The sequence below is a fragment of the Amblyraja radiata genome, chromosome 18 (genome assembly GCF_010909765.2).
Source record: "Amblyraja radiata isolate CabotCenter1 chromosome 18, sAmbRad1.1.pri, whole genome shotgun sequence".
Taxonomy (NCBI): domain Eukaryota; kingdom Metazoa; phylum Chordata; class Chondrichthyes; order Rajiformes; family Rajidae; genus Amblyraja; species Amblyraja radiata.
In genome coordinates this window covers 39,705,182-39,729,485 of record NC_045973.1, presented here as the reverse complement: position 1 = coordinate 39,729,485, position 24,304 = coordinate 39,705,182, and the positions used below count along the sequence as shown (strand labels likewise).

At 45.9% G+C, this 24,304-nt stretch overlaps 1 protein-coding gene across 3 annotated transcripts in view; it reads left to right on the top strand.

Moving 5' to 3' along the window:
- The window catches only part of fbln2 (fibulin 2), a 224,809-nt gene that overhangs the window by 103,364 nt on the left and 97,141 nt on the right, over positions 1-24,304 (top strand). For all 3 annotated transcript variants that reach the window (XM_033037199.1, XM_033037197.1, XM_033037198.1), the window contains one exon: positions 22,508-22,616. In XM_033037199.1, the coding sequence (XP_032893090.1) occupies positions 22,508-22,616 (109 nt within the window). The remainder of the gene's footprint in view (positions 1-22,507; positions 22,617-24,304) is intronic.

Genomic DNA, 24,304 nt, shown 5'->3' with positions numbered 1-24,304 from the left:
GCAGGAGTGGTCTATCTTGCTATATATAGGATCTTTGGGCAGAACTGGCGTGAATGGTTTATCCAGAGGGTGAAAAGTGAGGACCAAGGGAACTCACGGGGCAGCATGGTGGCAAAGCAGTAGAGTTGCTGCCTTACAGCGCCAGAGACCCAGGTTCGATCCTGAGTATGGGTGCTGTATGTACGGAGTTTGTATGCTCTCCCCGTCACTGCGTGGGCTTTCTTCGAGATCACCAGTTTCCTCCGACACTCCAAAGCCGTTAATTGGCTTGGTATAAATGTAAATTGTCTCTTGAATGTGTCGGATGGTGTTAATGTGCGGGGATTACTGGTCGGTGTGGGCCCGGTGGGCCTGTTTCCGTGCTGTATCTCTAAACTAAACTAAACTAAACCAAACATAGGTAGTTTACAACCCAATGGTGTGAACGTTGAGTAATACCCCACAACCTCCATCGCTCTATGTTGTGCCTGCCCACCCCCATGCTAGTGGGTGCCCAGGTATCCCACTAGCTCCCGCACCCCGCCCCCCTCCCTCCTCCCACATCGCACCCCCCATGCACCCCGCCTCTCTCACTCCGCCCCCCCTCCTCCCACACCCCGCCCCCCTCCCCTCCCCCCGCAACGCCCCCCCCACCCCACCTCTCTCCCCATGGTTATCATTTAGAGATACAGTATGGGAACAGGCCCTTCGGCCCACCAAGTGCATACTGACCATCGATCACCTGTTTCACACTTGTTACCCCACTACACACTAGGGGCAATATACAGAGGCCTTACCCTAACCTACAAACCCACACATCTTTGGGATGTGGGAGGAAACCCACATGATCATAGGGAGAATGTGCAAACCTCACATAGACAGCACCCGAGGTCAGGATTGAACCTGGGTCTATAGCACTTCTGAGGCAGCAACTCTACCGCTGCTGGCCAAATCAATTAATTACCAGTCCATTCCCTCCACGGATGCTGCTTGACCCGTTGAGTTACTCTAGCACTTGTTTTTCTAATGATACTGGGCGATGGTGTTAGCGAGATTTTATTATATTAATTCTGATGAAAGGTCATCAATCTGAAATGTCATCTTTTTTTTCTGTCTACCATGCATCATTGTTGAGTGTTCCCAATATTTTCTGACCTTATGTTGGATTTCCAGCATCGGCAGTTTTGTGATCAATGGTGTGAATCACACAGAATGATAGCTGATGGTTCCACAGGGAAATGTTGGCCATCGGCCATGTTAGCCTCAGCAAGTCTTTCAACCTGTGGCCAAATACACAAGCTCACAATGAGTTAGAGGTCAGGTACCAGCACATTTGAGCTAAAATCGCCAGCACTGAGGAAAGAGCTAAATGCTTTGGTCTGTTTCAAAAGCAAAAAGAAAAATCAGAAAACCGCAGAGAACGACATCATGAGCATTGAATTCTCCAATTTTAGGTAACAACCCTACCACTGCCACCACTCCCCTTCTCTTCCCTCTTCCCTGTGAGCCACTAAGATCACAAGTACATTCGCTCGTGTGTCAGACAACGCATAGCTCGCCGTTGGCTTTCGTTGTAGCCCAACATGTTGACAGAATAGGTCGCCCAACGCGTCACAAAGTGCATCGTGTTGTCGTTTCCGGGGATCGCCACGCGAAGGCTTCTGTCATAATCCCCAGGTGACAAGTGATAGGAGCAGAATTAGGCCATTCGGCCCACCAAGTCTACTCCGCCATTCAATCATGGCTGACCTATCTCTCCCCCCTCTAGCCCCATTCTCTTGCCGTCTCCCCGTAACCCCTAACGCCCGTACTAATCAAGATTGCTCCCATTTCTCCCAATATGTTGCTCCCCATTCCCCTTCCCCCCGCCCCCCATCTCCTTTCACTTATATTCCTTCCTCTGGTGTCACATGTCATTTCTCTTCTCTCCTTATTTTCCAGCCTTTTGTCCTCTTTTCATCTCTGGCCCCTGTCCACCCATCTTCCAGTCAAAATCCCTTCACCTCTTTCCACCTATCACTCACCAGGGTTTGTCCCCTCTCCACCCTTTTCTACCCTTCCCTACTGCAGTTAGTCTGAAGAAGAGCCCTGACCCGAAATGTCACTTATTCCTACCTTCCAGAGATTCTGCCTGACTCATCGAGTTAGCCCGGCACTTTGTACGTTGTTTTGTAAACCACCATACCAGGTGCGTGGAGAAAATTTGAGATGCAAAGAAGAATCAGAAGCAAAGGCAGACGACGTTGGAAACACTCCGCAAGTTGGGCTGCATCTTTTGGAAAGAAAACAGTCGTCACATGTTCGCGGGTGGTTGCCGGGGAGTCGCCTTCATGTTCGTGAGGAGTTCCCGCATTCTGGGAACTAGTCGCGACCTCATTATGGTCGTCACAAATTTTTCAACGTTGAAAAATTAGCGGCAACTAGATTTAAGCTGCCATTGATAGTAGCGAGAATTCTCGTGCCGTAGGTGGGTCGCCAGGAGGTCCTAGTAGGTTGCAGGAGGTCGAAGGTTCTCGTAGGTTCTTGTAGGTTGTAGCTGGTGCTGACCGGTGAATTTCATTGGCTCATTGGGGGAAAAAAACTTAAGCAGTAGTTTTCAGAACCAAGGATAACCGACCGGTAATGTTAATGTCCGCCGAGCTTCACAGCCATGTATCTCTGGCTTCTTAAAAGTTGTCTCCACTCCTTCTCCCCCCTTCCCCCACTTCCTCTCCTTCTTCCCCCCCCCCCTCTTTTAAAGGACTCACCGCACACTGTGCTTTAGCCGTCTTAATTACAGTGCCAACCTTCCTGTTCATCGCGGTGTGTGCCTGTATCACCTTGGCTTTGCACCGTGTGAATTTCAGACAGCGCTCCCCCCCACTTGCCCTGTCCCCCGCCATTGCGATGTGTTTGTGTGTTTGTGTGTTTGTGTGTGTGTGTGTTCCACTCTGACAGTCGCCGTTCCAGTTTTTCAGGCGACTGCCGGCAACTGGACAGTCGGCGGCAGTTCGCTGAACAATCGCCTAAGTGGGATAAGCCCATAACTCCAGCTTTTTGTGTCTATCTTCGGTTTAAAGCAGCAACTGCGGTACCTTCCTATACATTTTGTCAGAACCAGAAAGTTTTAGACCCAACAGTTGCTCTTTCCACAGACACTCACGGTGTTGCCAGCATTTTCCTATTTTGTTTCAGCTTCAAAAGCTATCAGAGCAATCAGGATCTGAGCCTCAGGCTATGAATACACGGAGCCTGCTCTTCCTTTCCAGACATCTCGGATGCACAGAGACGGCAAATACTGGGCCTGTACTCACTGGAGTTTTAAAAGGATGAGGGGGAAACTTCATTGAAGCATACAGAATAGTGAAAGGCTTGGATAGAGTGGATGTGGAAAGGATGTTTCCACTGGTGGGAGAATCTAGGACAAGAGGTCACAGCCTCAGAATTAACGGACGTTCCTTCAGGGAGGAGATGAGGAGGATGGTGAATCTGTGGAATTCTTTGCCACAGAATGCTGTGGAGACCAAGTCAATGGATATTTTTAAGACGAGATAGATAGATTCTTGATTAGTACGGGTGTCAGGGGCTATGGTGAGAAGGCAGGAGAATGGGGTTAGGAGGGAGAGATAGATCAGCCATGAGTGAATGGAGGAGTAGACTTCATGGACCGAATGGCCTAATTCTGTTCCTATCACTTATGACCTTATGACATATGGATACGGACAGGTTCTGCAGGCTGTGAGCCCAGCCAGTCGGCTCAGATCACGAAAATCTCGAACAAATGTGACACAGTTCAGAAATATTGGTTGCATAATAAATTATTTTCTCTGGATCCATCAGCAGTTCAAAACTTTGATTTATTAACATGAGGCAACATGTGCGGCGGTGAAATCTTGGCTCTAGGTTTATTGGAAAAATTGTACTGCTATTTTTACTTTGATTCCCACTGAGTCTGTCTCAGTTTCATGCCAGCTTTCTTTAATGTCTTTAAAGTGCCCAGGAGTTACATCACCAACGTCTTGAAGTTTGAGAGGAGGTGAAATTTGGGGCAGATGGGTTCATAGGATGTTGGAAGGGTCAAATGAATCTCAGGCCACTGTTCGTGTGTGTATCGAATGAGGGACTAAGGTGGACATTGTCATTTGTTAACAGTGAACGTAAGTCGGAGAAGTGAAAGAACCAGGTTGAGAAGAAGAAATGTCTGAAGAAGGGTCTCGACCCGAAACGTCACCCATTCCTTCTCTCCAGAGATGCTGCCTGTCCCGTTGAGTTACTTCAGCTTTTTGTGTCTATCTTCAGTTTAAACCAGCATCTGCAGTTCCTACCTACACAAATACAAGGATAATTTTCCATCACCACACAATCTTCCCGCTCACCCAGCAGCTGCTAAAGAAACCCCACGTGTGTGCGTATAGAATTAGAACATTTTCCCCATGACTGCACGGCTTTCCCTCGGGGACTTTGGTTCCCCCCCACATTTCAAAGGCGCGCAGGTACGATACTTGGTGAATGCAAATGACCCGCAACTCCAGGTGAATGGTAGGAGAGTGCGGGATCATCTGTCATTGATGACGAGCTGACAGTGTATGTTGGCTATTACATGCAGCAATGCAAGAACAAGTGTGTCTGTGTGCGGAGACATTACTGGTTTAGATACTGAGTGAGGGTGGTCAGGGGGGTAGTGAATGGTGCATCGTCTAAGACGGCTGAAGCAGTTCAGATGGTCATATAGTGAAACAGCGTGGAAACAGACCCTTTGGCCCAACTTGCCCACACTGGCCAACATGTCCCAGCTATTGTACCTGCATTTGGCCCATATCCCTCCAAACCTGTTCTATCCATGTACCTGTCTAACTGTTTCTTAAACATTGCGATAGACTCCTGCCTCAACTACCTCCTCCGGCAGCTTGTTCCATGCACCCACCACTCTTTATGTGAAAAGTTACTCCTCAGATTTCTATTAAATCTTTTCCCCTTAAACCGATGTCCTCTGGTTCTCGATTCACCTTCTCTGGGCAAAAGACTCTGTGCATCTACCCGAACAATTCCTCTCATGATTTTATACACCTCTATAAGATCATCCCTCATCCCTTTGCGCTCCAAGGAATAGAGTCCCAGCCTACTCAACCTCTCCCTATAGCTCACACCCTCTAGTCCTGGCAACATCCTCGTAGTTGTGGGCTATGATAATTGAAGATGCCTTTGATGACAAGATATGTGGACTCGTTTATGTTTTTCAATTCACTACCTTGAGATCCATGGCAATTCACATCCACAGTTTTCACGTGTCTTTCGAACACCTCTAGTGCTGGCCAGCTTTCCCACTTTGCACCACCTGTACTAACTGCCCAGTTCATTGTCATGAATGTCCTGCTCTTTACCATGGTATAGCGTCTCGAATACCTGGAGAGAGAGTTGTGAATCTGTGGAATTCACTGTCGCAGAAGAATAAAGGGGGGGCCATTTAGGACTGAGATGAAGAAAAAACGTTTTCACCCAGAGAGTTGTGAATCTCTGGAATTCTCTGCCACAGAAGGCAGTGGAGGCCAATTCACTGGATGTTTTCAAGAGAGAGTTAGACATAGCTCTCAGGGCTAACGGAATCAAGGGATATGGGGAGAAAGCAGGAACGGGGTACTGATTTTGGACGATCGACCATGATCACATTAAATGGCGGTGCTCAAAGGCAAAATTGCCTACTCCTGCAGTTATTTTCAATGTTTCTACCTACTCATCCTCAGTGATCAGTCCACTCATCCTCACATTAGTGTCCCTCGAGTCTTCAAAACAGCCGAGTGAGTGATTGCTCCTCTGGATGTATTTGCAAGGTTACACAAGATGGCTATGCACGCGTGGCAGAAAGTTTCTCACCACCTGCAACGGACTTTGCAGAGGGTGGTAGGCAGAGTGATGCCAGCCAGATATGAGGAGGAACATTAAGAGGCATTTGTAGCCTGTAGAATGGAAGCTGAAGGTGTCATAATACAAGAATAATGCAGGCTTTGATGGGTTCTAGCACGGCAGTTTCTCCTGTGTGAAAAGATGCTTTGAAAGGGCATTTACGCAGGGCTATCAGTACTCGATCTACATCCTGCGCTGCCTCGGCAAGGCCAGCAGCATAATCAAGGACAAGTCGCATCCTGGCCACTCCCTCTTCTCCCCTCTCTCCTCTCCCTTCAGGCAAAATATATAGAAGTACGAAAATGGACTCCTACAGATTCAGGGACAGTTTCTTCCCAAATGAATCATCCTACCACAACTAGAGAGCAGTGCTGAACTACTATCTACCTCTTTGGTGACCCTCAGACTATCCTTGGTTGGACTTTGCTGTTTTTACCTTGCACTAAATGTTATTCCCTTATCATGTATCTCTACACTGTAAATGACTCGATTGTAATCAAGTATTGTCTTTCTGCTGACTGGCTGCACGCAACAAAAGCTTTTCACTGTACCTCGGTACACGTGACATTAAACTAAGGTAGACACAAAATGGTGGAGTAACTCAGCGGGTGAGGCAGCATCTATGAATGGGCGACTTTTCGGGTCGAGACCCTTCTTCAGACAATAAACTAAACTGAACTACACTGGGTGTGCACTGTCAAGGATGATGTGAATGAGAAGGCAGTTCCCATACAGTTCCAGTGGCAGCATTTGAGCAGGTGGCACAAGCTGGCATTGAAACCCATTTGATACCATGGCAAAGGCTGCTGCTAAGTTGTCCCTCTGGCTCATGGGTTTCCCACACATATCATCCTTTAAAGCGTTCCAGGGAATCTCTCGAACCATTCCACCTCATTCTGCAGGAATAAGTGTTTAGTGACAGGAGCAGCAAGGAGAGGAATGGGGAGGCTGAGCAGGCCTCCATTCTCTAAGAGGAGGGTGTGAGCAGCCAGAGGTCATTGTGCACGTCGGCACAAATGACATAGGTAGCAAAATGGATGAGGTCCTGAAGAGTGAATATAGGGAGTTCTCCATGTCCTCTGGTCCTCGATTCCCCTACTTTTTGTTTTATTTTTTATTTTAGAGATACATCGCGGAAACAGGCCCTTTTGGCCCTCCGGGACCGCTCCGACCAACGATCCCCGCACATTAACACTATCCTATATCCACTAGGGACAATTTTTACATTTACCAAGCCAATTAATCTACAAACCTGTACGTCTTTGGAGTGTGGGGAGGAAACCGAAGACCTCGGAGAAAACCCACGCGGTCACGGGGCGAACGTAAAACTCCGTACAGACAAGCACCCGTAGTCGGGATCGAACCCGGGTCTCCGACGCTGCATTGGCTGTAAGGCAGCAACTCTACCGCTGCGCCACCGTGCTGCCCCTTTGGGCGAGAGATTCTGTGCATCTACCCAATGCATTCCTCATGATTTTATACACCTCTATAAGATCAAAAGGTTAGAATGCAGGACCTCAAGGGCGGTGATCAGTGGATGACCACCAGCATGCAAGTGTGGGCAGCAGCAGGGATAGGGCAGATCAATACATGGCTGAAGAGTTGGTGCAGGGAAAAGGGATTCAGGCTTCAGGATCATCGACATCTCCGCTGGGGCAGAGGGACGGGTTGCACTTGAACTGGAGGGGAACCAACATCCTAGCAGGGAGGTTTGCTGGTGCTACTCGGAAGGGTTTAAACTGTAATGGCAAGGCTGTCTAGGTGACGTGACCGACGTTCGCAGCGGCCTCTGCAGTCCATCTGTCTTGTTTTATTTTTTGTCCCGTTGAATGTATAGTTTTGTTGTGGTTTTTATATTGTTTTTAACTGTGTATATGTGGGGGGTGGGGAAACTTTTAAATCTCTTCCTTGTACGGGGGACCCAACCTTTTCCTCTGTCGGGTCTCCTGTTGTCGTTGGGGCCTAGCACCGTGGAGCAGGCCTCCAACCGGAACGACCTGGGGGCTCCAGTTGCGGAGCCTGCGGACTTACCATCGTGGGCCTGGCTGGCTTCGGAGCGCCGAGCGCTGTGGTGGCGCGCTGCTGCGGCCCTACTCTGGAGCTCGGAGGCTCCAGCTGCAGGCCCGGTGGACGGTGACATCGGGAGCTCGCGGGTCCCTAGTGGGAGACCGCTTTTCGGAGCTCCCGCAACGCAACTTCTCACGCCCGAGTTGCGCGGTTGAAGATTACCTGGAATGGGGCCTTACATCGCCCGGCGCGGCTTTAATAGCCGCGGGACATGGAATCACCTGCCGGGGGCTCCAACATTAAGACCTGGAGCAGGGCCTTACATCGCCCGGCGCGGCCTTAATGGCCGCGGGACTTGCCATCGCCCGCCGGAGGCTTTAACATCGGGAGAAGAAATTGAACTTTTTACTCGTATGTAGGTCGTAGGTATGTTGTAGTAGGTTGTGATGATAGTCGTAGGCCGGTAACTGGCCCGAGAAACAAAATGCAAACATGACATCATTTTATCATGTGATCATTTTCCACTCGTAGCTGGTCTTAGGTGTGGAAGACTGAGGTCAAGGGTGGTCGAAGGAGGTCATAGACATAGTTGTAGGAGGTCTTTTACATCAGCTTGTGGATTAGGTCATCCAAGTGGGACAGGCCCTTAAGCCTATGCCCTCTTGTTTTAGACTTCTTTACCATGGAGACAGCATTCCTTGTATCCATGCTCCTCGTGATCTTGTACATCACAATAAGGACATCCTCAGCCTCCTGCACTACAAAACAAAATGTTCCAGCCTATACAAACCCCTCAAATCCACACACATCCTGATGAATCTCTTCTGCATTCTTTCCAGCTGAAGAAGGGTCTCGAAACAAAACATCACCAATTCCTTTTCTCTAGAGATGCTGTCTGACCCGCTGAGTTACTCTAGCATTTTGTGCCTGTCTTCTCTCCTTTCTATAGCTGGTTGACCAGACTGCACACAATTAGTTCTCCAAGTGTGGTGTCGTCAACGACTTGTGCAGTTGCATCCTGATGGATGCCTGTTACCCTTCCAAATGAAGGGTGTGTGACAAACGACTTCTTCACTATACTGTCAAGCTAATTGGCCACTTTTTAGCAATACTCTCCAGGGTTGCACAATTTACTGTGTCAATCCTGCCCTGGTTTGACAAGGTGCACCACCTCACACTGGTCAGAGTTAGATTCCATTTGCCATTCCCTGGCCCTCCTTCCCAACTGATCCAGGTCTTGTTGTAAAAATGCTGGAGTAACTCAGTGGGTCAGGCAGCATCACTGGAAAGAAGGAATAGGTGACATTTCGGGTCGAGACCCTTCTCTGGACAGCCTGAGGAAGGATCTCGACCCGAAACATCACCTATCCCTTTTCTCCAGAGATGCTGCCTGACCTGCTGAGTTACTCCAGCATTTTGGGTCTATCTCCGGTATAAACCAGCATCTGCAGTTCCTTCCTTGACGTGTTGTAAACCTAGACAGGATCTACACTGTCTACTACACCACCAATTTTTGTATCACCTTCAAATTGTAAATACAGTGTCATCTAAATGATTAATGTATATAACAAACAGCAGTGGACTAGACACTGACTCCTGCGGCATTTCACTGGTAGCAGAACTCCGATGTGAAAAACAACCTTCCATAACTGCCCTTTGACTCAGAATCAGAATAGTACTTTAATTTGCCAAGTATTTTTTGCAACATACGAGGAATTTCATTTGCCAAGTCAGTCATACAAATAAAATGCAACAGAACACCGAAAACACATTTTCACATAAACATCCATCACAGTGACTCCTCCACATTCCTCACTGTGATGGAAGGCGAAATAAAGTTCGTCTCTTCCCTTTGTTCTCCCGCAGTCGGGGGCCTCGAGTCCTCTGTTGATGGGATGATTTTGACTCCCATAGCCAGTGGCATTTTGGCCCTCCTCGTCGAGGCGATCAGCTCCCGCATCGGGGGGGGGGGGGGGGGGGGGGGGGGGGTGTCAGCTCCCTTGCCCTGGACGATCGAACCTCGCATCGGGGCGACGTTGGCCATATAGATAGCAATAATCGGTATCAAAAATTGCAGCAGGATCTTGTTCGGTTGGGCAGATGGACTGAGGCCAGGTTACATGACTTCAATACAGATAAGTGCGAGGTGTTGCATTTTTGGAAGTCAAATCAGGGCAGGACATTCACAATGAATGGCAGGGACCTGGGAGTGTTGAGGAGCAGAGGGATGGATCTAGGACTGGAGGTACATAGTTCCTTGAAACAGTATGATAGGTAGATAGAGTTGTCAAGAAGACTTTTGGCAAATTGGCCTTCGTCAGTCAGAATGTTGAGTGTAGAATATTATTGAGTGTAGAAGCTGGTATGGTATGGTACAGTTGTGCAAGACATTAGTGTGTCTATATTTGGAATATTATGTTCAGTGTTGGTCACCCTGTTGTAGGAACGATGTTGTCAAGAGGGAAAGATTGCGGAGAAGATTTACAGGGATGTTGCCATGATTTGAGAGCCTGAGCTATCAGGAGAGGTTGAGCAAGCTAGGACTTTATTCAGTGGAGCGCAGGGGAATGAGCAGTGATCACATGTATCAGATCATGAGGGGAACAAATAATGTAAATGCTCAGACGTTTCACCCAGAATAGGGGTATCAAGAACCAGAGGGCCATAGGTTTAAGGTGAGGCGGGAAAGATTTAATAGGAATGTGATGGGAGACCTTCTACCACACGACGGGCTGTGGGTAAATGGAACGAACTGCCAGAGGAGGTAGTTGAGGCTGGTACAATCACAACATTTAAAAACTTTTTGGAGGTACATGGATAGGAAATGTTTAGAAAGATATGGGCCAAATGCAGGCAGGTGGGACTAGTCTAGATGGGGCATCTTGGATGGCATGGGCAAGTTGGGCCGAAGGGCCTATTTCCATGCTGTGTCACTCTATGTCTGTGAGTCCATATAGACAATGTCTGCTGTCTTGCCCTTGTCAATCCATTTGGTGACCTCTTCAAAAAATGATCCGATTTTTGAGACATGATTTCCCATGCACAAAACAATGCTGACTATCAGTCCACGCCTGTTAAAATGCTGATAGATCTTGTCCCTAAGTAACCTTTCCACAATGTTTTCACCACTGACAGGCTCACATACCTGGAGTTCCCTGGCTTGTCCTTGATACTCTTTATTAAATAATGGTACAACATTAGCCACCTTGCACAACATCTTGCACAACTTCACCTGTGGCCAAAGGTGATGCAAATATCTCTGCAATGGCCTTCCCATTGTCCTACCTAGCATCCAATAAGGTTGGAGGATGTACTTGGTCAGGCTGTGGGATTTATCCACAATAATGTGCTTTAAAAACACCAGTGCCTCATCTTTAGTAATTTGCATATAATCTAAAACATCCCAACTCCCATGCCTCAATTCCTTAGCTTCCATGATTCTCCTCTCCGTTAAAACGGATGAGAACTATTCATTTAATATCTCCCTCGTCTCTTGAAGGAGACCCATTCTTTCCCAAGCCACTCTTTACTCTTAATATATCTCTAGAACAGGGGTTCCCAGCCTTTTTTTGTCCCGTTTATCCCTGGCAACTTTAATAGCACATAACAATATTATTTCACTTATTTATGAACAACTAATGATGAACAGATCCAATTATGTACATATCCAGATTCACCAAATTTACCTCCTGGATAGGTGAAATTTACCCCAGGTTGGGAACCTTTGCTCTGGAATCTCTAAGGATTGCAGGTTGCACAATTCCTTGTCCTCATGGTGTCCTCTGACACTTATACTCGTGCGGGGATTTGCTTGATCCTCACTGCCAAAATTTGACGTGCCTCTGTCTTTTTCCCTCCAACCCTTCAACATCTCTTGTCAACCAGGGTTCCCTCAATGTACCAGCCTTGCCCTTTTCCTCAAACAGGGAATTAATTGCTACCCCTGTCACCATGCTATTTCTGACTGTGAAGAGATACTGTATAATCAATATTATTTTCATCGTCTTAAACTTGACTTCTTCCTGCATCTTGATATTGACCTTGGACGCACCGGAACTCAACTTTAACACCATGTCCTCATTAAACTTATCCCACCAGCCCTGTTATTTGCAAGCTCTCAAGATTCTTAAATCACTTCCATGACCTTGATTCACTTTACCTTGGTGAACTTCTACCAATTCTACCTACCCTTTTTCTACCCTTTCTATCAAGCTCGAAAGGGTACAGAGAAGATTTATGAGGATGTCGCCAGGGCCTCAGGGTCTGAACTATAGGCAGAGGTTGAGTAGGCTGGGACTCTATTCCTTGGAGGATGAGGGGTGATCTTATAGAGGTGTATAAAATGAGAGGAATAGACCGGGTAGATGCACAGGGACTCTTGCCCAGAGTAGGTGAATCAAGGACCAGAGGACATAGGTTTAAGGTGAAGGGGAAAATATCGATTAAGCATCTGAGGGGTAACCTTTTTGTACACAAAGGGTGGTGGTGTATGGAACAGGCTGTCAGAGGAGATAGTTGAGGCAGGAACTAAACCAATATTTAAGAAATAGCTAGACAGGTACATGGATAGGACAGGTTTGGAGAGATCTGGACCAAACACGGGCAGGTGGGACTAGTGTGGCTGGGACATTTTTGGCCGGTGTGGGCAAGTTGGGCTGAAGGGCCTGACACACACTGTATCACTATGACTCTAATTGCTTTCTTCAGTGTACACTCGTGCGGGGATTTGCTTGATCCTCACTGCCAAAATCCTGACTTATGCCTCCGACTTTTTCCCAAACCAAACCCTCAACATCCCTTGTCAATCAGGGTTCCCTCAACGTACCAGCCTTGCCCTTTGCCCAAACAGGGAATTCATTGCTGCCCCTGTAAACTTGCTATCTCACTTTTGAAAGCCTCTCAATTGCCAGCCGTCCCCTTAACTGCAAACATCTCCCAATCAACCTCGGCACGTTCATGCCTCGTGCCAACAAAATCACCCCTGCCCAATCTAAGACGCTAACTTGTGGGCCAATCCTATCCTCCTCCACAACTACTTTAAAATAGAATCCACAGAATTATGATCCCCCTTCTGTTGCTGATGGGGATGACATTTTTTTGCCCATTTCTGGTGGGATGAGAAGATGCCGATGGTCTTGGTTTTGAACCACTTTGCAGCCTATGTAACACTACCCGGTAAGCAGTTTCAGGATGTTGACCCAGACAATGAGGCAATGTATGTACCACATAAGGCTTCTGTGTAACTTAAAGGTGACGGTGCCCCTGATTACATGTTTATCTCTGCATGCTTCGTTTTCACCTTCTACCAGCTAACAATGATCTATTTCAAATGTTCCTTCATCCCCATCCCCTTTGATGTCTCGTTTTCACACCCTAAACTTCCTTATCTGTATCTCCCTCTTCCCTGACCCTCCACCTGAAGAAGGGCCTCGACCCGAAACGTCACCCATTCCTTCTCTCCAGAAGGAATGTCCAGCTGAGTTACTCGTGCATTTTGCCCCCTGTCCCGCTGAGTTACTCCAGCTTTTTGTGTCTATTATAAATGACAGCGTTCTCGCGCAGTTTCTGCACTGGTCCTTCCAGATTTAGATTGTCACGGGTTTGCTGCTGCGGCCTTAACAATCGGATGCTTCAGTTGCGGCTGGCTGATCTGCTCATGTTTATTTACTGTTGGGGGTTGATACATTTGAATGGCTTCTTTGACCACTTCAGGAAGTAATTGAAAACTAACCACGTTGATGTGGGACTGTAGGACTTGGATAAGTAATTGAAGGGGATGAAAAAACTTGCAGGACTGGGAAAAGTGCCAGGAAATGGGATTAACCGGATTGGTGTCCATTGCACGCCTGCAGCTCAGTGATTCTATAATTACATGATACTATCAGATTAGACCAGGCGAGGTTTCAATCGTACTATGCAGTTTATCAGCCAACCCTGAGCACATGAGAGCAGTCAGATGCCTAATGCCAGGAGCTGCTGCCATCGTTTCCTACCTCTTCCACAGTTTTATATTGTCCATTTCATAACTGAGTGAATTGACGAGAACATCTGATATTTATGAACAATGCGCTCTGTGAGAAAGTCTGAAGTTATTATTGTTGCATAAGGTGAAAGCAACATTTAATGGCCATTAACCCATTACAAGTACTTATGAATCTGAATAAGAGCCTCGACCCGAAACGTCGCCTATTCCTTCGCTCCATAGATGCTGCCTCACCCGCTGAGTTTCTCCAGCTCTTTTGTCTACCTTTTTTCCAGCATCTGCAGTTCTTTCTTAAACACGAGTGCTTATTGGTGTCTTTGCTACTGCAGAACTCATTTACAAATTAGAATTTTAACACATCTGCGAATTATTTTAAAATTCGGTCCAATTTAGCATCTAGTTTATATTTTGCTTTACACGGCATTGGAGTATTTCATCTCCAAATCATCATTTGGATGCTCCAGGAATGATTAAAATGTTTGTTTCGAACTTCCTGCTTGCTGTTGTGATAATTCAAGGGCGGCGCGGTGGCGCCACGGTAGAGTTGCTGCCTTACAGCGGTTGAATCCCGACTATGGGTGCTGTCTGTACGGAGTTTGCACGTTCTCTCCATGAGCGCAAGGGTTTTCTCCGAGATCTTCAGTTTCCACCCACACTCCAGAGATGTACAGGTTTGTATAATTGGCTTGGTATAAATGTAAAATTGTCCATAGTGTGTGTAGGCAAGTGTTAATGTGCGGGGATCGCTGGTCAGCGAGGACTCGGTGGGCCGAAGGGCCTGGTCCCGCCCTGTGTCTCGAAACAAAACTAATTCTTCAGTTTAATTTGATGTATCATTGGGGCCAAGTGCCAGAGATTCTTTAAATTGATTTTATTAGGAATCTCAGGGGTAACCTTTTCACACAAAAGGTGGTGGATGTATGGAACAAGCTGCCAGAGGAGGTAGTTAAGGCAGGTTACATGGATAGGACAGGCTTGGAGGGATGTGGACCAAACATGGGCAGGTGGGACTAGTGTAGCTGGGACATGTTGGCCGGTGTGAGCAAGTTAGGCCGAAGGGCCTGTTTCCACGCTGTATCACTCTATGACACCAGGTCCCCGGTGGTAAGTAATGTCGGGAAAGTTAAAATCCATCCCATAAGATCTTTGCGGCAGTTTTCTTTGAGGTCAGTCCTGAGCGCCTTGAGGACACTGTAGGATCAGGGTCCGTAATGCCGGCAATGTCCTGGATTTCAGTTATTTTCTTTGCTGCATTAGCTGACGTTGTCCATGGGACTAATGTGGTCTTGTTGTAGCTGGACTTGGGAATGGAAAACAAAGCGGTGGGGGGGGGGGGGTCACTAATGATTGCTAAGTGGATATCAGATGATTCATAGCCAGGATGAATTGTGGTGCCTCCCTGCCGAGGTTACACACAAAGCATGTACTTGGCAATATTTAGCTGAAAGGTCATGGCACTAGCAACTCTGCTTTCATCATAACACAACACCACCAGGACACAATAACGGAGAGGAAATGAAAATATTGGCCAAAAGAACATCTTAATTACACATCAGGGGCCATTTTGCACGTCTCTGAGCCAATAAATGAACACAATCAGCATCCCAAAAAACATCTTTTCTGGTGATTATCACATTTCAGCTGCATGGAGTTTGCTGAACATAGATTAGCCACCTTGTCTTTGATTATATTGGCCGCACTTCACAAGCAACTTCATTGGTTTTGGCTCATCTTGCGATCATGAAAGACATCACATTAAAGCGAGTTTTCCTTTCAATTATAATTTTCTTGTTTGTTATGCATCATTAAAAATGTATTCAGATGCATATAAAGCAATCAATGGACGACACTGCATCAGTGGAAATGAGTCGATCGAGGTCTTTATCTCTCCACATCACCGTCTACATCTCTCGTTTCCCTTATCGCCAATACGTCTGAAGAAGGGTCTCAACTCGAAATGTCACCCATTCCTTCTCTCCAAAGATGCTGCCTTTCCCTGCTGAGTTACCCCAGCTTTTTGCGTCTCTTCAATCGAGGTCTTTGATGAACGTTAACATTTGATATTTGATATTTTTCTCGTTAAAAATATGCAGATTTGTGAAATTATAATGAAATCCAACATCAAAGGATGGCTTTGAATGTTTAATTCTGTATTCCTAAAACCTACTATGGTGCCATAAGGAAATAATGATGAATGCATCGATGCTGCATTTTCATTGAGGAACTGTGTTTCGAGGCAGCCTGCATTATAGAGATGGCTGCTCCAGCCAGAGACACTGGTGCATCCCCAGAGCTTGCCCTCATTTAGTCTTCAACTCTCATGAATATGCCTTGTGATTCAAATGTACGTCAACAAAAAGCCACAAAAGATAGTAAATCCCCACAAATTTAATTAATAAAAATCCCCACTTAATAACGATAGTTGGACAATCTGCCAACAACCGTTTACATTTCATGAGCAGGTGGGCAACAGGATGCTGTGAACAATTCAGGCCCAAGGCAATTGTTTTAACTGGTGCTACGCTTCATTGTGGGAGACTGAAGATGTCAGCCATTTTCATTATCTTTCCTTTGAAAACAAACTCAACCTCGGGAGCCGGATGGCCCAGGAATTCAAAACTTCAATTGCCCTTCAGCCTTTGACAGCAGATTCCAACGTCAACCAATGGAATGGGAAACATCCTTGTTTGGAAACGGTGGCGCAGCGGTAGAGTTACTGCCTTTCAGTGAATGCAGTGCCGGAGACCCGGGTTCGATCCCGACTACGGGTGCTGTTTGTACGGAGTTTGTACGTTCTCCCCGTGACCTGCGTGGGTTTTCTCCGACATCTTCGGTTTCCTCCCACATGCCAAAGATGTCCAGGTTTATAGGTTAATTGGCATGGTAAATGTAAAAATTGTCCCCAGTGGTTCTAGGATAGTGTTAATGTGCGGTGATCGCTGGTCGGCGCGGACCCGCTGGGCCGAATGGCCTGTTTCCATGCTGTATCTCTAAGCTAAACTAAGCTAAACCATGAGACGTCAGGGGTTATGGGGGGAAGGCAGGAGAATGGGGTTGATAGGTAGAGTTAGATCAGCCATGATTGAATGGCCGAGTAGACTTGATGACCTCATTTTGTTCCAATCACTTATGAACTAATCAATGAGATATTGAGATCAAATGTGGAGTGGGTCAGACATCTATGCAGCCCATGAAGAAATATATTCCAGATAGATGCTCTTGTCAGCACAGATGGGCTACTCATCTCTCATGGAGAGCAACTAGTATTTAGTTGGCTTTGGTCAATAACATTGGTATACTTAGTCACAGAGTCATAGAGTGATACAGTGTAGAAACAGGTCCTTCGGCCCAACATGCACACACCACCCAACATGCCTCAGCTACACTAGTCCCACCTGTCTGCGTTTGGCCCATATCCCTCCAAACTTGTCCATGTACCTGTCTAACTGTTTCTTAAACGTTGGGATAGTCCCTGCCTCAACTACCTCCTCCGGCAGTTCGTTCCATACACCCACCACCCTCTGTGTGAAAAATTTACCCCTCAGATTCCTACTAAATCTTTTTGTCTTCACCTTAAACCTATGTCCTCTGGTCCTCGATTCCCCTACTCTGGGCACGAGACTCTGTGCATCTACCCCATCTATTCCTCTCATAATTTTATACATTACATTCTAGAAGTTCCTAGTGTTAGCTTTGGTTGCTTTGGGGTGTCAAGCTTTTACTTTTTTTTGCCATTTAGTATCATTTTTAACCAGCAGTTATGAGAGTTAAACTGGCTTATTCCAGTAATCGCAATTGGCTATCAGATCTATCATCTGGCAAGGTTTGCACTGTTGAAATTTGTTGGGGCCTATGACTTTAGCCAACAACAAAATGAGGCCAATTTATTTCTTCAAACTGTGTTCTACATCAGAAAAGCAAACTGGAAAGTTTACTAAAACAAATAAAATGAATTCAAACCCTGAAAATGTTATTATTTTCTGCAATGGTTTCGGGTTACTTACAACTAGTAAACAGAAATTGATCTGTTTATTCAAATAGTAATGGGTGACATATTTTTGGAAGAATTCAGCACAAGGAGATGTGTCTCAGATAAACCAGTTGGATTTTGCTGAACTCCTGTTCCCCTTCTGTGGGCCCTGATCAGTCGTCACAAGTGACTTGGTGGTAAATGATGCTGTTTGCACTTTCCTGAGCGCATTGTGACTCTTTCAAGCGAGGACTAAGGTGGTCGAAGTGGAGGACGTGAGTAGTGACAGAAATGTAGCTCTTCCCAAAAAAGTAGCAAAAAAAAAACCGGAGTGCCACAACTCATTGTGAGAAGGATTGCCATTATTTCCATTGCATGGTTTTTGAATTTTAAGTACCTTCGCTACAGGAGAAATGGACTGTTCCAATGCTGCAACATTCACTTGGACTTTGTGTTTCCTATTGATTGTTACAGGTACTGTGACTAGAGGTTTTTTTCACAACTTTATGAAACCGAATGGCTGTTAAAAAATGATGTAGAATAATGAAATTTGTCTAATTTTCACATTAAATAAACTCCCATGCTTGGTTTGAAATTTTAGTTGCTGATATCAAATGAGTTTGGCACTTCACTGCTTAGGCCTTCAATGCAGACTTTTGTTTTAGCTGTGTATAGAAGGAATGTCGCTTCTGAAAGTCCGTCTTGTAATAATTGATTGCAGAAGATGGATTTATAGTAAATACAGAGAAATATCCTTGTTCTGTTTTGGGCACGAGAACCTTATTCTCTTTTGCGGACTGCCGAGTGGGTTATAAAAGCTTGTGAAGATCACTTCTAGTGATATTACTTTCTTGTGTAGGAAGAAACTGCAGGTGCTGGTTTAAACCGGAAGTAGACACAAAAAAAGCTGGAGTAACTCAGTGGGACAGGCAGCATCTCTGGAGTGAAGGAATGGGCGACATCTCGGGCCGAGACCCTTCTTCAGACTGAGAGTCAGGGGACAGGGAAACGAGAGATATAGACGGTGAAATCGAGAGATATCGAACAAATGAATGGCTGTGGACTAGGTGATAATGAGACAATGAAACTCACAAGGACGACAGTGAAACTACTACAATGACCATATAACAATTATAATAACCATATAACAATTACAGCACGGAAACAGGCCATCTCGACCCCTCTAGTCCGTGAAATGACTTGGGTGGGGGAGGGACCGAGAGAGAAGGGATGCAAGGGTTACTTGAATTTAGAGAAATCAATTTCATACCGCTGGGGTGTAAGCTGCCCAAGTGAAATATGAGGTGATGTTCCTCGAATTTGCGTTTGGCCTCACTCTGACATTGGAGGAGGCCCAGGACAGGAAGGTCAGAGTGGGAATGGGAGGGGGAGTTAAAGCGTTCAGCAACCGGGAGGTCACTTTAACTGCATTTAAAGTAACGGCAAGATACTCCAGCTTTTTGTGTCTATCTTCGATATTAACTACTCGTTACTCTCAGGAACTGGATACTTAGAATGCTTTTATAGGAATGATTGTGTGGAAAACATTGAGTTATTAAATATCGTCTTTTCCCTATGTGTTTTGTGAAAATTGCCAGATACAAATTTTCATACTGCTTGGGCAGTTTGTACCCCAGCGGTATGAACATTAACCTCTCTAATTTCAGGTAGTCCCAACTGTCTCCTCCCCTTCTCAGCTCTCCCTCAGCCCTCTGGCTCCGCCTCTTCCTTTCTTCTTCTCGCCCCCCCCACCCGCACATCAGTCTGAAGAAGGGTTTCGGCCCGAAACGTTGCCTATTTCCTTCGATCCATAGATGCTGCTGCTCCCGCTGAGTTTCTCCAACATTTTTGTATAATATTAGGATGGTGGGTTTTACAACAAGTCCCTGATCCAAAGAGACATCATGCGGTGGAATAACTCAATGTGTCAGGCAGTGTTTCTGGAGAATGTGGAGAGGTGACATTTCAGGCCGGGACCCTTCTTCAGACTGATTATAGAGGGATACGACATGATACGATACGATAGAACTTTATCCCAGGAGGGAAATTGATCTGCCGACCGTCATAAAACACATGTGAAGCATGAAATTAAAGTGATGAGTGGAAAAGATTGGGGTGGGGATGGGAGGGGGAGGGGGAGTCAATCTAAGCCTACCCCATGGCAGAAGGGGGAAGAGTTTGATAGCCACAGGGAAGAAGGATCTCCTGTGACGTTCTGTGCTGCATCTTGGTGGGACCAGTCTGTTGCTGAAGGTGCTCCTCAGGTTGACCCATGTGTCACGGAAGGGGTGAGCTGTATTGTCCAGGATGCTCCGCAGTTTGAGGAGTATTCTCCCCTCCAAGACCCCCTCCCATGAATCCAACTCCGGGGAAAGGGGAAAGCTGGAAGAGAGGAGAGGCAGGACAAAGCCTGGCAGGCAATAGTTGGACAACTGAAGGGGGAGTGGGGTTGAATAGGCAGATAGTCGGGACCCGAAACATCATCTTTTTTCTCCAGAGATGCTGCCTGACACACTGAGTTCCTCCAGCACTTTGTGTCCATCACTGATGTCTCGGGTACTGGAAGCTTGATTTCAGTTCCCCACCTTCTCTCTCCAACCTCTCCACACAGAGGGAGAGCAAGGGTGGAGAGAAGGGTTAAAATGCTGAAATGTGAAACTCCACCACTAAACCATTAGGTTCCAGGAAACAGTAATATTAATGGCAGTGATTCATTCTTCACAGGGCCCTCCCAGCTGTGGCCTCTCAGCTTCAAACACAAGTGCTTACACACACTGCCAAACTACCGTATCTTTCTAGGAATTCTCTGCCTCAGAGGGGGGTGGAGGCCGGTTCTCCGGATACTTTCAAGAGAGAGCTAGATAGGACTTAAAGATAGCGGAGTCAGGGGATATGGGGAGAAGGCAGGAACAGGGTACTGATTGGGAATGATCAGCCATGATCACATTGAATGGCGGTGCTGGCTCGAAGGGCCGAATGGCCTACTCCTGCATCTATTGTCTATTGTCTATTGACTCTTGACTCTTAGAACATTTGTTCAATTGTAAAAGCCCTGTCCCACTGTACGAGTTCATTCAAGAGTTCTCCCGAGTTTGCCCTGATTCGAACTCGGAGATTTACAGTAATGGCCGCTCGTAGGTACTCGGGGCTCTTGTGGACATTTTTCAACATGTTGAAAAATCTTCACGAGTCTTCCCGAGCTTACCGCGTTTCCCGAGTACCTGCTGTTAGCGTTACAAGCCGCTAAGAGACGTCCCCGAGCTCCTACGTACCCACTACGTACATTCTATGTGCTTACCACGAGTTTGATTTTTGTTTAAACTCGGGAGATCTCTTGAATTAGCTCGTACAGTGGGACAGGACTTGAACTGTTGTATTAGCATCACTGGAAACACCACAACCCAGAAAGTGTTTTTCAATGCATGTTTCAATGCCTCTGCTCTGCAACTATTGGGGTACTGGCATGGAGATGTTTCAATGATATGTGAATGAGGTATTTGTGCATCTGGAGAGGCAAGGAGTAGAGGCCAGACGCATTTCTTGAAGGAGAGGAGCAAAGAGAGTTTGGGCAAGTTGTTAATTCACACTCCCCTGATAATTACAAGAATTGGTTCAAGTTCAAGTTCAAGTGAGTTTATTGTCATGTGTCCCTGTATAGGACAATGAAATTCTTGCTTTGCCTCAGCACACATAACATAGTAGGCATTTACTACAAAACAGATAAGTGTGTCCATATACCATAATATAAATATATACACACATTAAATATTTATTCAACAAAGCCAACAAATTAAAAGATGGCGCAGCGATAGAGTTGCTGCCTTACAGCGCCAGAGACCCGGGTTCGATCCCGACTACGGGTGCTGTCTGTACAGAGTCTGTATGTTCTCCCCATGGCCGGAGAGGGTTTTCTCTGAGATCTTCGGTTTCCTTCCACACTCCAAAGACGCACAGGTTTGCAGGTTAATTGGCTTGGTATAAATGTAAAATTATCCCCAGTGTGTGTAGGGTAGTGTTAGTGTGCGGGGATCACTGGTCAGCGGGGATTTGGTGGGCCGAAGGGCCTGTTTCCGCGCTGTATATCTAAACTAAACTAAGCTAATGTGCTGCAAATACCAAGGGACAGTGCCACCTATACACAGTGCTTCTGCACCTCAAACAAAGTGTCCTGAAATGGAATTCCAAATGACCTGGAATTTGATGGTATTTCCTGTGCCAGTAAGCCTGCCCCAACTGCTCACGCACGGATAACGGGCCCACTGAGCACGTGCGGGAGTCGGCGTCCCTACCACGTCACCGGCGCCATTTTCAATTGTGACGCGGTTGACAGGCCTCTCCCAACTACGCAGGCGCCGATGGTCGTAGATATACAGGTACTTTTTTCCTGCAAATCATTCCGCGTGCCTGATTGGACCCCTTCGCGTCTCCTCGCACGTGCGCAGCGGGCCCGGTATCCGCGCATGCGCAGTTGGGGAAGGCTTACCGGGCCAGGAAAATTCCCGAAATTATTTCATTTCTCTAAAATTACCCGGAGACAACCTGAATTTCCTGAATTTCAGGTAATTTCCTTCAAAGTGGAAACACTGACTATACAGAACACACAAACAAATTGAGAAACCTACTAGGCTGTGATCGATGCATACTGTATGTGGTCAAAATAGTGAAGCCAATCCATTTTTTTCCTTCAGCTTCTATAGATGTGATTGAAGACTGCTGCACGACGGGACAACAGTGGGCTGCAGACAACGGCCAATGCTTTGATATCCCTGCGAGTGGGCTAGAATCTCACACATGCAGGTAAGTGTGTTCCTCAACTGTGCGTATTATAGTCAATGAATGACTCAGATACCCTGGAAGATGGTAAGAGAAGCAAAGTATTATCAACAAAAGTATGCCACACATGTTTGAGTATCCACTGATAAACATTTTTATTTTTTCAAAGTTGTAGCAACAGGAAGAGTTTAGAATTAGAGTGGGGGAGTCTAGGACTAGAGTGGGAAAGATTAGAACTGCAGGTCGTAGCCTCAGAATTAAAGGACGTTCTTTTAGTAAGGAGATGAGGAGAAATGTCTTTAGTCAGAGGGTGATGAATCTGTGTTATTCTTTGCCCCAGCGTTTGCAATAATTATGCCATCACCTCCACTAAAGAACATTTGCTTTACAAAAGCTGGTTGGGCTAATGTACCTGGTTAGTATGTTGACCACAAGTCTTCAATCTCGCATTGTCTGTGTTGGGGTTTGATACAGCAGTGCCTGATGTTGACACAGTTGAACCCAAGAAGAAATATGGTTTTATATTTATTATATACCAAGCTATTCAATTGGTATAAAAATCATCAGTTATTGAAAAATTAATTTCCCCTAGTGAAGTGAATCTGTAAATTATCCGGCAATCGCTGATTTATTGTATTCCTTCACAGGGCACTACATTAACGAATGTAGAACATCTTCAGGTATACCGTTAAATAATTAAAACAGATTAATAGGTTGGAAAAATACCCTGGGGCAAGTACCAAATGGATGACTGTTAATTGATTTATAAATGGGCATAATTTCATTGGAATAAAAAATTGCACAAATCATTTTTAATACGTTAATCACTCAAAGGTCTCATCCATTGGCCAGCATATTAAAATTAGTACTGAAGCTGGAATTTTCAATATACCTTGCACATTTTCAAATTGTAGGCCACGATATTTACAGTTCTCCAGTGGAGGCCTCAGTTATTGTCTGAATTGAATACAGTTTGTTTTCCCCATGGAACAATGTAATTAAGAATTCTTACGAGACGCACTGGGCCTGTACTCGCTGGAGTTTAGAAGGATGAGAGGAACATACATTGAAACATACAGACGAGTGAAAGGCTTGGATAGGGTGGATGTGGAGAGGATATTTCCACTAGTGGGAGAGTCTAGGACCAGAGGGCACAGCCTCAGAATTAAAGGACATTCCTTTAGGAAGGAAATGAGGAGGAATTTGTTTAGTCAGAGGGTGGTGAATCTGTGGAATTCTTTGCCATTGAAGGCTGTGGAGGCCGTCAATTGATATTTTTAACGGAGAGCTAGATAGATTCTTGATTAGTACGGGTGTCAGGGGTTATGGGGAAAAGGCAGGGGAATGGAGTTAGGAGGAAGAGGTAGATCAGCCATGATTGGTTGGCGGAGTAGACTTGATGGGCCGAATGGCCTAATTCTGCTTCTATCTCATGACCTTATGAGAGACCACTGGAGATGAAAAGAATAATAAAATAAAACGAATGCCAAAGGGCACATGAAATGCAAGTAGTCTGCGGCATGTCAATAGGCAAGATTAGCTTTCAAGAAATTATATTTCTTTGTTTAAACCTGCAAGACATGCAGTCAAGGAAGACTTGCATTTATTGTGCATTTCCAGTTATAAAATAAGTTGATAAACTTTGACCGAGAAATTTGAAAGCAGTTGTTCACACTAGAAAATGGATTTGTGAACTGATCGATTGCAAAAAG